The sequence below is a fragment of the Anomaloglossus baeobatrachus genome, chromosome 1 (assembly GCF_048569485.1).
Source record: "Anomaloglossus baeobatrachus isolate aAnoBae1 chromosome 1, aAnoBae1.hap1, whole genome shotgun sequence".
In the NCBI taxonomy this organism is placed as follows: domain Eukaryota; kingdom Metazoa; phylum Chordata; class Amphibia; order Anura; family Aromobatidae; genus Anomaloglossus; species Anomaloglossus baeobatrachus.
The window spans coordinates 926,275,083-926,289,377 of NC_134353.1; the positions used below are offsets into that span (position 1 = coordinate 926,275,083).

Below are 14,295 nucleotides of genomic sequence, written 5' to 3' on the forward strand. Positions count from 1 at the left end.
CTGCTGCTGCTGTGCCACGTCGTCCATGCTGCTGCTGCTGCTGTGCCACGTCGTCCATGCTGCTGCTGCTGCTGCTGTGCCACGTCGTCCATGCTGCTGCTGCTGCTGTGCAACGTCGTCCATGCTGCTGTTGCTGCTGTGCAACGTCGTCCATGCTGCTGCTGTTTCTGAACTTTTGATAATTGGAGACAGGAGAGGGAGACGTTGAAAGATCGTGCTGAACTTTCTAACACTCCAGAGCTGGATTCGCATCCACACTGCGCAGCGTTGCAGCATAATTTCCTCCATACTGCTGCTGCTTATGTCTGTTTGCTTAAAAAAAAAAAGGAATGAAGAGCATGAATCTCTCATGCCTGTGTATGCTATACGTAGAAGTGTGTGATTCCTCACGTACACACGCTTCTTTAAAAGGGGCTATTGGTGACTGTTAATGAGGTGGTAGCAATAGATCAGTGTCTGTGGACATTAGGTGGCAGATCCAGCGGAAATTTAGGAAACCTTTCCTGCTTTATCCGGCAATAGTGATAACGTATTTGTGATCTCAGCGGCTGATTACAGGAATGGCGTTCTAGTGAATGCACAGCCGGAGGCCGCTGTAATGATCCGGCAACTTGTTGTCACTTTGTGTATATTTGCATTGTAAAACGCCTCTTTGTTGGCATGTAATGGAGCCCGCTCTGTGTTTTTATTAATTTTAGGCAGCGCCGGCGGTCACAGAGACGCAGGTGGTCTTTATGCCGGGCCTCCTATCAGTTCTGTTGCTGTGTGATAAGTATATCCCATTGATTAGTAAGTTAACGTCTTCATTAGAGCGCCAGGCAGCCGCAGTATTCAGCGCGCCATCCTAAATGCCAACCAATTTCGTCTGAAACAACTTAATTACCGTTATTCAGATCTCTCCTGCCTCTTTTGTTTTCCAGCGGGTCCTCGCTCCTTCTTAACAATGTGCAATTATTTGCAAGATGCGTTTTTTCGTTCCGCGCCTTTTTTCTTTCTCTGGCGTAATGACTTTTGGAGATGATTTGCAAATTTTGCACAGCGATCGGCTTATTGTTCATAAACAGAAATGCGGATAATGGAATGAAATAAAAGAAACGATCGGCGTTTGGTGGTAAACAATGCGAGCGAGCAATACCAGCAGGGGGCAGCAACACAGCCGTGTATTCATGGCAAGCAGCACTGCTGCGCTGATGGAAACTTCTGCAGATCTATTATACAGAGCCGAGTTAACATATAGTACAAAAATCTAAAAATCTGCTACTTTTAATTTTTTTTCTAACAAGATCAAATATATGTTTATGGCGTCACTATATTCCATCATGGCACTTTGCAATTCAGACGGGACAATGTCAGAGTAACAGAGCAAAAAATGCTACCATCTACACGAGGAGTCAGGTTCCTGCTCACAAGCTTACAAAAGAAAAAGGGGGGAGGGGGGACACAAAAGAAAAAGGGGAGGCGGGACACAAAAGAAAAAGGGGAGGCGGGACACAAAGGTAAAAAATGGCTAGACCTTACAGGACAAACACATTAGTGTAATAAATGAATGCATTAGAGTAAGGCTGCATAAACCACTCACAAGCCGGTATCTGTATACAGTACTGACCAAAAGTTTGGACACACCTTCTCATTCAAAGAGTTTTTTTTTATTTTCAGGACTCTGAAAATTGTAGATTCACTTTGAAGGCATCAAAACTATGAATTAAAACATGTGTAATGAAATACTTAAAGTGTGAAACAACTGAAAATATGTCTTATATTCTAGGTTCTTCAAAGTAGCCACCTTTTGCTTTGATTACTGCTTTGCACACTGTTGGCATTCGCTTGATGAGCTTCAAGAGGTAGTCACCGGAAATGGTCTTCCAACAGTCTTGAAGGAGTACCCAGAGATGCTTAGCACTTGTTGGCCCTTTTGCCTTCACTCTGCGGTCCAGCTCACCCCAAATCATCTCGATTGGGTTCAGGTCTGGTGACTGTGGAGACCAGGTCATCTGGCGTAGCACCCCATCACTCTCCTTCTTAGTCAAATAGCCCTTACACAGCCTGGAGGTGTGTTTGGGGTCCAACGAAACGCAAACTGGATGGAATAGCACGCCGCTGCAAGATGCTGTGGTAGCCATGCTGGTTCAGTATGCCTTCAATTTTGAATAAATCCTCAACAGTGTCACCAGCAAAGCCCCCCCACACCATCACACCTCCTCCTCCATGCTTCACGGTGGGAGCCAGCCATGTAGAGTCCATCCGTTCACCTTTTCTACAAAGACACGGTGGTTGGATCCAAAGATCTCCAATTTGGACTCATCAGACCAAAGCACAGATTTCCACTGGTCTAATGTCCATTCCTTGTGTTCTTTTGCCCAACAAGTCTCTTCTGCTGGTCCTTAGCAGGGGTTTCCTAGCAGCTATTTTACCATGAAGGCCTGCTGCACAAAGTCTCCTCTTACCAGTTGTTCTAGAGATGAGAAGGTGTGTCCAAACTTTTGGTCTGTACTGTATGTCCAAACAAAAAAGTGCTATTGAGTGCACTCAGGGATAATATAAGAACCAGAGTCTGTACAAAAGGATGAGAATAATTAATTATTGAGGTGAGGCAATAGTCCAGTCTAAAGAGATGTATTTTAAGGGCAACACTATGGACACTTGGAATTACCTGGATTGTCGAAGGTAGCGCATACCAGAAAACTGGAGGAGCACGAGAGAAGTCCTGGAGATGGGAGTGAGAGGTTCAGATTATAGATGTTAGTCTTAGTTTATTAAGAGTGATGGGCAAGAACTCAAATGCTCATTACTCGATTCAAGCTGGTCAGACACTTGGATGAGCTCGATGCTGAGAAAAGAGCACTATGGATAGTCTCTGATTGCCTATTCGGATTTCCACTCACATACAGCCATAAACAGAGGGAGGGCATTTTTTTTTTTTTTTTTTTGACACATTGCGTCGAGAGCATTGTTTTATCCCCCGTGAGAGCCATTCAGAGACTGTGGCTCTCCAAGAGGTGCCTGCACACATCATGCAGTGAAGCTAGCCTGTGCATTGTGTGGGTATTGTTTCACAGACAAAAATATCAAGAGTACCCTTGATACTCGGCCGAACTCCGCGAGTACCCAAGCACCCGATGCTTGATTATTGAGCTGTGCCGAGCATGTTCGCCCATACCTAGTTATTAGCAGAACGGAGAGCATAGGTAGGGTGGTAAATGGCGATATCGGAGGAGACATAGCAGGGTTCCCCAACTCCAGTCCTCGAGGGCCGCCAACAGTGCATGTTTTCAGGATTTCCTTAGCATTGCATGGGTGTTGGAATCATCAACTGTGCAGGTGATTAAATTATCATATGTGCAATACTAAGGAAATCCTGAAAACATGCACTGTTGGCGGCCCTTGAGGACTGGAATTGGGGACCCATGGTGTAGAGAATGTGGAGGGTGGTAAATAGAGATGAGTAGCAGATGTAGGGCAGTGCAGTGTTTTAGAGAAGTTTGTGAGTGAGTGTAATACGTTTATGTTGTATTCTGTAGCTGATGGGCAACCAGTGCAATGACTGGTACAAGGTGGAGGCATCAGTGAAGCAGCTGGACAGAAATATCAGCATGACTGCTGTATTTAGGGTATATTGGATAGAGGATTTAGTAAGAGGGAAAGTGATTAATAGAGGGTTATATCATCTAGATGAGAATAAGATTTTGTTTGCCGCTTTCAAAGGTGAGTGAAACAAGGATTCTGGAGATGTTTTTCATGTGCAGGTGACGCAAGTGAGTAGATGAAAGGAGTGGAGTTAAATATGACCCTAATGAGAGTGTTGTTGTGAGTTGTGGTCGAAACACCCACTGCAATGTCAATATCGGGTTATATAGGTTAGTAGAGGAAGGACAACGGAAGACTTTCAGTTTTGAAAATATTAGGTTTCAGATAGAAGGACTTGATCTTGGAGAGCTTAGGCAATTCTTGATATTTTGTGGTAATGTGGAGGTGATCCCAGAAGAAGTGTATGATTGGGTGTCATCAGCATAGAGATGGTGCTGGAAACCAAATCTGCTTTTAAGGGGGAGTTGCTGATTTACAGGGTCTAATGTTGCAGAGATCCAGGAGAATTAGATTTAGCCTTTAGATCATTAGAAACTTCAGAAAGAGCAGCTTCAGGAGTAGAGTGTATGGAGGGAAAACCGGACTTTAAATGGTGAAGAAGAAAGTTATACAGGAGTGGACCAAGCAGTCCAGGAGTTTAGAGTAAAAAAGAGATTAGAGACCTATCTGTTGTTTTGGATGGTTGGCTAGTGCTGTGATGAGGATGATGAAGTCGCTGGTTTGAAGTAATGATGGGCTGAGTTAAGTAAACTTATAATAGAGGAAGTCTTTCACCTAAAGTAATTTTCTTCACAGATGGGCGGCATCCCTGGAGCACCGTCAGTGAAGTCGTGTTTGCAATGTATTCCAGGGTTGCCACCCTCTGTACCAGGGTGTTCTTTGTATAGGGGTTGCTGCTTCATCAAGGGCACTTCCCAGTGTTTTATTATAATGTATAAAAGCTCTCGGGACATGAGCGGGAGTAGATTGGGGCCAATAATGACGGTGAATTCATCAGATGTTGCTGGGAAGTGATAGCATGTTATGGTAATTGGGGGGTATCCGGAGTGAGGGGACTAATAATAAGGAAAGTTGTTGCCAGAGAGCAGGAGAAGGGAGTTAGTAAGATCATACAATGAGCAAAGTGTGAAAAAGACCAGGTCCCCGTGTGTTCCCTTCATGTGTAGGAGATTTGATGGACTTAATAGAAGTTGAGTGTCCGATTGAGAGAGCGGATCATCAATGGGGATTTTAAAGCCCATGATGAAAGTGGGCAAAGTTTGAAAAATGATCCCAGGGATGGGTGGGATAGGCCGAGTATGTAATAAGGGTGAAAAAGTCTGATGCTATGGACTTCAAAATTGGGGGAACATAAGTGAGGGTACTGGGGTGTTGGCCTAAAAACTACATCTTGATGAAAGAAGCAGACAACACCTCCACCTTGTCTGTTCTCAGGTTTGGGAAACGAGTGCGGCAGCTAAAATGGTTCCTTAGGCCTCACTCTCACTGGTGTATGAATACGCCAAGTGCTATGCGGTAAATAATAACCTTGCACTCGTAATAAGCAGTAGGACGCTCACACGGGCTCAACTCGAGTAACAAGAATAATGGAAGTCAATGGGAAATTTGAACATTTTTCCAGGAAATGATTGCGTTCCCTATTGAGTTCGTCCAAGCATCTGACTGCTCGTTAAGAGTATCAAACATGGTAGTGCCCGCTCATCACTAGTTACGAGTACTGAGCACCCGAGCATGGTAGTGCCCGCTCATCACTAGTTACGAGTACCGAGCACCTGAGCATGGTAGTGCCCGCTCATCACTAGTTACGAGTACTGAGCACCCGAGCATGGTAGTGCCCGCTCATCACTGGTTACCAGTACGGAGTACCCGAGCATGTTAGTGCCCGCTCATCACTAGTTACGAGTACTTAGCACCCGAGCATGGTAGTGCCCGCTCATCACTAGTTACGAATACTGAGCACCCGAGCATGGCAGTGCCCGCTTATCACTAGTTACGAGAAACTAGCATCTGAGCATGGTAGTGCTCGCTCATCACTGGTTACGAGTACTAAGCACCCGAGCATGGTAGTGCTCGCTCATCACTAGTTACGAGAAACTAGCATCTGAGCGTAGTAGTGCTCGCTCATTATTATTAGCCACCTCTTCAGTCAGTCAGATTTGGCTGGTTTTCTAGGGAAGGAGGACTGCTGCGAAGCAGTTTGGACCGCGATTCTTTTTCCCTGTGCTCCTCCAATGCTGTGGAGGTAAATCTGGCGCTATTATTAGACTGGGAGAGCGCACAGCTCAGACCTGCAGATCAGCCATGCCGCTAGCACGAGTTGGGGCATGAAAGTGATTTTTACTTATGAATCTTTTTAAACATGCTTATTTATATATCAGATCAGAGAAAACTTCCTCAATTTCCAAGAGCCTCGAGCTTCAAATTTTTTTTCCTGCCTGGAGGCTTGTAAATTTTCAAAATCTTCCTCCATCAATAGAAATCTTTCTAGTGTAAAACGGTGAACAGAAAGCCGGGAGGAGGGAGAGGAGGGGGATGCAGCTGCACTGCTCAAGAAACAACATGAGACCGAGCTGCCAGGGAAGATATCTGATTGGTTAGAACACATAACAGCTTGGACATCCCATCAGGAAGGTAAAACTAGAGATACCACGAGAGGGAACATACCAGAAGAAATCTGCAGGTTTCACACAACTGATAATCTAGTAGAATCAACTTCTGCTGAGCGCAGGACTGTGTGCGCCATTGAAATGTAGGCACTTTTAGGTAATTGGGTATGCCACCGTTTGATCGGTGGAGGTTAATCAGCTGGAAAACGGTTACCGAAATTCTGTAACCATGCGTTTCTGTTGATACAAACATTACGCAGTAGGTGAGCGGTCGTCTAAACTGACCTTAAAAGTGGGTGTGATTTCGTATACTATGTGGACCCTGGTGAGCGAACCACACTCTGCAGTAATACTAGAAATTTTAGTATGGTCACCACTAGGGGGAGCTCACAAGATTACAATTTTCATTGAAATTCTCATTCCATGTGCAGTGAGCTCCCCCTAGTGGTGCCTGCAGACAGTCAAAATTCTGTTAGTTAAAGGAGTTGTCCATGTTTGTATTAAAAATAGCCTTACAGCTGCACACGTGACTCTTATAAAGACTTAAAAAGTTCACCACCAAACTAGTAATGACGTCACATGCATCCTTGTAACCGCTGCAGCCAATCAAAGGTATTAACAGTCCTATGCTTTAGGCACTTGCATCATCGCCAAAGCCAGTAATTGACTGCAGCATTTACGTGGATGTGGCACGTCGCCACTTCAGCGCCGTAAATAAAGACCTCTCGAACAGTGGTCCTGTAGATTTGGAGGGGGGGGGAGCAGGGGATGTCTGACATTAAATCCTATCTGTGCGCATCCCAGGCTGAATGATACCCAGACCATTCACAATCATTGTTGTACGAGTTATAGGTAGTGATGGGCGGAGTCGCACATAACCAGTGCCTATGGACCTAACCAAATTAAAAAAAAAAAAAATCCGGTTCCGGCCCGGTTGTCTGGCCGGAGACCGGTTGCCATATAAGTCTGTGAAGGCCAGAATCCGGCACTAAGAAATGGTGGTAGAAGGGATAGGGGGATAGGAGCAAGTGTTTCATACTTACTGAGTCTCCAGCGCGGCTGTAACTGCTCATTCTTCTTCTGGGGCCACTCATTATTGTTCATCCATATTCACTGCTTCACCCTCCCACCGGCAGTCCTGAAGTCTGTGATTGGTTGCAGTTAGACGCGCCCCCAGCCTGTGTGTTAGCGTCTGACTGCAACCAATCACAGGCGCTACATGCGATTCCTTTTATTTTGAATAACAGTGAAGATAAGCGCACGGCTGGGGGCTGCAGCCTGTAGCCTTAAGCTGGTGTCACACTAAACGACAGCGACAACGACGTCGCTGTTACGTCACCATTTTCGGTGACGTAACAGCGACCTTGTAAGTCGCTGTTATGATCGCTGCTTAGCTGTCAAACACAGCAGAAGCAGCGATCATAAGGTCGCTGTGCTACATGTTCAGAGAGCAGGGAGCCGCGCTTAGCGCTGGCTCCTTGCTCTCCTGCAGCACACATCGGGTTAATTAACCCGATGTGTGCTGCAGCTACATGTCACAGTTCAGAGAGCAGGGAGCCGCGCTTAGCGCTGGCTCCTTGCTCTCCTGCAGCACACATCGGGTTAATTAACCCGATGCGTACTGCAGCCACATGTCACAGTGCAGGAGCCGGCACTGGCAGCAAGAGCGGAGGCTGGTAACCAGCGTAAACATCGGGTAACCAGGGAAAGGTCTTCCCTTGGTTACCCGATGTTTACGCTGGTTACAGCTTACCGCAGCTGCCAGTGCCGGCTCCTGATCGCTTCATTTCGTCGCTCTCTCGCTGTCACACACAGCGATGTGTGTGTCACAGCGGGAGAGTGACGACCAAAAAATGAAGCTGGACATTCAGCAACGACCGGCGACCTCACAGCAGGGGCCAGGTCGTTGCTGGATGTCACACACAGCGACAGCGACGGGACGTCGCTGCAACGTCACAGAAAATGGTGACGTAGCAGCGACGTCGTTGTCGTCGTCGTTATGTGTGACACCAGCTTTATGCGTATCTGTGCTGGGTAACATAATATGGGGGGACCCTACGGCAATTTTTCTTTTTACTATTTTACTCCAATCTACAGTGACCCGCAGACAGTGCCTGAGATTGGTTGCACTCAGATGGTGTCACACAGGGTGAGGGGCTGCTGACTGCAACCAATCACAGACGCCAGGACGGCCGATGGGCGGGGAAAGCAGTGCATATGCATGAGCACTAATGAGCGCCCCAGAAAGTGACTCATGGGCCACAGGAGTAGTGGACAGCCGCATAGGAGGCTCGGTAAGTATCAACCGCTTGCTTCCTTCTTATATTCTTTATTTTTCCTATTTTTTTTTTTTTTTTTGCCAGACATAGATCATTTTGTCGGGGTTCCCTGATATTTCCTGCCTGGTTTTGTCACTCGGATATGTTGGAAACATATGGAGGTTCCAGACTTTTACAGTCCGGGTCTGCCCATAACTAGTTATAGGTTTAAGGCCCCGTCACACTAAGCAACATCGCTAGCAACATCGCTGGTAACGAACAACTTTTGTGACGTTGCTAGCGATGTTGCTGTGTGTGACATCCAGCAACAACCTGGCCCCTGCTGTGAGGTCGTTGGTTGTTGCTGAATGTCCTGGGCCATTTTTTAGTTGTTGCTGTCCTGCTGTGAAGCACAGATCGCTGTGTGTGACAGCGAGACAGCAACAACTAATGTGCAGTGAGCAGGAGCCGGCTTCTGCTGAGGCTGGTAACTAATGTAAACATCGGGTAACCAAGAAGCCCTGTCCTTGGTTACCCGATATTTACCTTTGATACCAGACTCCTCCGCTCTCACTGCCTGTGCTGCCGGCTCCTGCTCTGTGCACAGATAGCTGCAGCACACATCAGGCAATTAACCCCATGTGTGCTGTAACTAGGAGAGCAAGGAGCCAGCACTAAGCAGTGTGCGCTGCTCCCTGCTCTGTGCACATTTAGCTGCAGCACACATCGGGTTAATTAACCTGATGTGTGCTGTAACTAGGAGACTGGGGGCTGGTCACTGGTTGCTGGTGAGCTCACCAGCAACTCGTGTAGCCACGCTCCAGCGATCCCTGCCAGGTCAGGTTGCTGGTGGGATCGCTGGAGCGTCGCAGTGTGACAGCTCACCAGCAACCTCCTAGCAACTTACCAGCGATCCCTATCGTTGTTGGGATCGCTGGTAAGTTGCTTAGTGTGACTGGACCTTTACTGTTCTTATCTTTTCATTGTTGATAAGGAGTGGATAGGGTCAGACAAGCTAACGGCTCCATCCTTTAAGTTACTTACGAGAAGCTCGGCACTGCGCACATTATTGATCGTATTGTCTCCAGTGCCCGGGGTGTACAGGCAGCGATGGCGCGGATAGCGGGGATCATTCTCCGTTCTTATGATTGCTTTTTACTAGTAATAATCCTGGCCCCTCTTTCCCACAGGTACTAATCTGCCCTCCGGTTACGAGGTTCTTCTATGGGCGCCGAGTATCTTTCCATAAACTTCTCATCCAGGGTGACTCTTCAGGAAGACTTTGTATCTGGAACGTCCCCGAGGATCTCGAGCAGCAAGACAACGTTGAAGGTGAAGGCTTGGGCCGACCAGATGATTTGTTTCACAGATTTAAGACACAGAGGGGTCTTCTGAATCCACTTACTTTGGCATGAGGGGCCGAGCGAGCCCAATGAAGTCCAGACGTCTTATACCTGCCTGGCCGAGTGTGTGCTCTACCGGCATCGTGCACTTGTCCTCTTCCAGTCGCACGCTTATCCAGGCAGGTATTCGTAGACGTGACTTCACCGCTTCTGCTCACCACCCAATGTGGAAGAGACCGAAACCAGAAAATCACTTTAAAGGGAACCTGTCACCACTTTTTCGGCCTATAAGCTGTGGCTACCACCAGTGGGCTCTTATATACAGCATTCTAACTTGCTGTATATAAGAGCCCATGCCGATGTGTAGAACATAAACACTTTATAATACTCTGCTAAGAGACACGCTGCGTTGGAGTTGGGTCAGATAGGCCTCCGTTGTCCGGTGCCGGCGCCGCCTCTTTCGGCCATCTTTGTCTTCCTTCTTCTGTAGCTGGGGTGCTTGACGCATCCTACGTCATTCACACTCGCCGGCATTGAGGTCCTGCGCAGGCGCACTTTGATCTACCACTTGAGTAGGGCAGATCAAAGTATTGTTCTGCGCCTGCGCAGGACCAATGACTGTGTATGATGTAGGATGCGTCATTTATACAAGCTTCAGAAGGAGGACGAAGATGGCCGAAAGAGGAGGCGCCGGCAGCGGACAACTGAGACGCCCATATGGCCCAACTACACCGCAGCGCAACCGTTAGGTGAGTATTATAAAGTGATTTTTATGTTCTACACAGCGTCCTGGGCTCTTATATACAGCATGTTAGAACACTGTATATAAGAGCTCACTGGTGGTGGCCGCAGCTTATAAGCCAAAAAAGTGGTGATAGGTTCCCTTTAAGAGGAGTTATTGGAGAGTGGAAGATATGGAATTAAAACAAACATTACTGACCTGCTAATGTTAAATCCCCCTCCCCATGGGTGCTCACATTGTCATGTTTACCCTGTGACGTTGCTTACTTTCCTTGTGCGGTTGCGCACAGTCGTGCTAATTTTTTTTTCCGCCGCATGATGGCTTCATTAATAACATTGGTATGTATGACACCTCTCTGGGTAAGGAAAATAGTCTGATGGGGCAGTCAGTATATGGGCACTTCGGATTTAAAGGGAACCAGTCACTTGCTATGAATGTTTTTCTTTTTTACCTGTTGTTATTGCCGATGTTCTCCTGACTCCGGGGCTGTTTTTCTTTTATCCCTGCACCTTTCTTTTCTAGAGGTATGGGCCTCATTTCCCTGTATTTTAAATCTAGCCTGGTTCACAAAGTGGGCGTGGATGTCTTAAGGACCACGCCCTCTTAGTTACAAGGCTTGATTTACATATGCTTAAGAATGAGCCATATCTCGGGAACAGAGGGGCACAGGAATAGAAGAAAAACATCGCCAGATTCAGGAAAACAGCAGCATTTACACCAGGTACTTAAAATAACATATTAATGGCAAGTGACTGGTCCTGTTTAACGAGCAGTGGTTAGTTTTGTTTTACAGTTTTGTTACAGCGGTTTCCATTTTTCAACTCTCCAACAACCCCTTTTTAAAGGGAACCTGTCTCGGGATCATATTTGTTAAAATAAAAGTTTGGACATTATGGCGCCATTCTACTGATTCAATAGATACCTTCAGTGTATTAATCTGCAGCCTGGTGGTTGCTTATTTTACAATGGAAATTTGGGTTTTCCAAGCTTTTTGTGCATTGGGGCGGGACTGAGGGTAGGGTCTTCAATGACCCAGGCCCCTCTGCTGTCTATTTTTTCTGTATCTTCTTACTGTATTGAATTCCGCCCATTGACCATTCACTTCCCAGCAGGCTTTAGTAAAATAGTGCCGTCAGTGGCGCATGTGCACACTGACCTTCCAGCACACTTTAGGAAAATAGTGCCTGCAGCGGTGCATGCGCACTCTAACCTCCCAGCAGGTTTTAGGAAAATAGTGCCTGCAGCGGAGCATGCGCGCTCTGACCTCCCAGCAGGTTTTAGGAAAATAGTGCCTGCAGCGGAGCATGCGCGCTCTGACCTCCCAGCAGGCTTTAGGAAAATAGTGCCAGCAGCGGTGCATGCACACACTGACCTACCAATAGGCTTTAGGAAAATAATGCCTGCAGCAGAACATGCACACTCTGACCACCCAGCAAGCTTTAGGAAAATAGTGCCGGCAGCGGCGCATGTGCACACTGACTGCCCAGCAGGCTTTAGGAAAATAGTGCCTGCAGCGACCCATGTGCACACTGACCTACCAGTAGGCTTTAGGAAAATAGTGCCAGCAATGCAGGCTTTAGGAAAATAGTGCTAGCAGCGGCCCTTGTCCACACTGACCTACCAGCAGGCTTTAGGAAAATAGTGCCAGCAGCGGCCCTTGTGCACACTGACCTACCAGCAGGCTTTAGGAATATAGTGCCAGCGCGGCCCTTGTGCACACTGACCTACCAGCAGGCTTTAGGAATATAGTGCCAGCGCGGCCCATGTGCACACTGACCTACCAGCAGGCTTTAGGAATATAGTGCCAGCGCGGCCCATGTGCACACTGACCTACCAGCAGGCTTTAGGAATATAGTGCCAGCGCGGCCCATGTGCACACTGACCTACCAGCAGGCTTTAGGAGAATAGTGCCAGCAGTGGTGCATGTGCACACTGACCTACCCAGCAGTCTTTAGGAGAATAGTGCCAGCAGTGGTGCATGTGCACACTGACCTCCCTGTGGGCTTCACGAAAATGACATTGGTGGCGGTGCATGCACAGATAGTGCCTCATTGAGCTAAGATCTCAATCTCAATCTGCACGTGCACTGCCACTGGCACCATTTTCTTGAAGCCCACTTGGATGTCAGTGTGCGCATGCGCCACTTACAGAGCCATTTTTTTTTTTTTTTTTTAAGCCCACCGGGAAGTCAGTGTGCACAGGTGTCGGGAAGAAATGTAAAACTGTAAGAAGATATGGATACCAGAAGCAGCGGAGGTGTCGGGGTATAGTTGAAGACCCTATTCAGTCACACCCCACAGTTCCAATGCACAAAGAGCTTAGAAAACCCTAACTTCTAATATAAATGAAACCATAACCAGGCCGTGGATTTCTACACTGAAGGTACCTAATGAATAATGGCGCTATAATGCCTAAATCTTTATTTTATGAAGCATGATCCTGATTTCTGCAGTGTCTGAATTCCCTCCTTTAGGTCCCCCGTAGACCTTTTTTATCAGATGTCGTATTATGGCGCTAGTCTTCCCTAGAAGCGCGGCGTCTCCGGTTGATTAGTACAGAGCGCTGTATGTACCGCAGAGCGTAGTGATCACATTAAGGGCCGTCGGCAGGAGGTGTAAGGATGCCGATACTGAATATATCCTGCACATATACGCATGCAGCATATAATTACGTGACTTTATATTTTATTTATTTTATGCACTAATTCTTCTTTCTAATCTCTGCCTCCTGTACAATATCACAGGGCTGAAAATCACTACGACCACATCGCTCCAAGAAGCCTTTGACAAGCTCGCGCCCCGTCCTGCCGGCATTATCGATCAGCTCAGCGTGATGCCAAACAGTACAGAACCTCTGAAAGTGACCGCCAGCGTCTACATCCCGTCTCACGGGCGCCTGGTCTGCGGACGGGAAGACGGGAGCATAATTATCGTTCCGGCCACGCAGACGGCGATCGTTCAGCTTCTACAAGGAGAGCACATGCTGCGGAGAGGTCAGGAAAGCTCATCCTTCACGGAATAATCAATGATCGTGTGCACCAGATGTGTGATTAGCGTGTCGGCCCAACTTTGATGTCATATGTTGGGGAATTGCATGTAAAGCAATTTCCTAATGTATGTGTGTTATTGGAAATGCTCCATTTAGGAGCAGGAGCGACGCAGTAACGGAGCAAGAAAATTCCCATCCGCAAAAGTTTGCATACGTTCGGTCAGAATGTGTATCCATCTCCGTATGTCGCCATGTTTGTGAAGTCCGTTTACTAGAAATTACGTTTTGTTTTTTTTCTCGATTTTCTTAGGTTGGCCTCCTCACAGAACTTTACGGGGTCATCGAAACAAGGTGACCTGCCTATTGTACCCCCACCAAGTGTCCTCCCGCTACGACCAGCGCTATCTCATATCAGGAGGGGTCGACTTTTCGGTAATCGTTTGGGACATTTTCTCCGGAGAGATGAAACATATCTTCTGCGTCCACGGGGGTGAAATCACACAGCTGCTCGTCCCACCAGACAACTGCAGCGTAAGTGTCCCGCGAAATGGAAAACGCCCAATATTGACGCGACACCCCGAACAGGATAATTCGCATCAGAATTCAGTGCAATCCAAGAGCAAATCTGACTTTTCTGTCTTTTTGCTCTAGTTCGTAAATAAGACCCGATTTTAATTATTTTACAGGGTTTTGTTGTTTTTTATAGTATCATAGTGTGAGCGAAATTCACTCCTATGCCTTTTGAACTCCAAATTAATAAGATTTTTTTTACG

The 14,295-nt window shown here is 47.1% G+C and overlaps 1 protein-coding gene across 2 annotated transcripts in view; it reads left to right on the top strand.

Annotated features, from left to right (window-relative positions):
* WDR7 (WD repeat domain 7) overlaps positions 1-14,295 on the top strand; it is a 539,004-nt gene that overhangs the window by 73,699 nt on the left and 451,010 nt on the right. For both annotated transcript variants that reach the window (XM_075328136.1, XM_075328145.1), the window contains exons 10-12: positions 9,640-9,781; positions 13,278-13,526; positions 13,833-14,053. In XM_075328136.1, the coding sequence (XP_075184251.1) occupies positions 9,640-9,781; positions 13,278-13,526; positions 13,833-14,053 (612 nt within the window). The remainder of the gene's footprint in view (positions 1-9,639; positions 9,782-13,277; positions 13,527-13,832; positions 14,054-14,295) is intronic.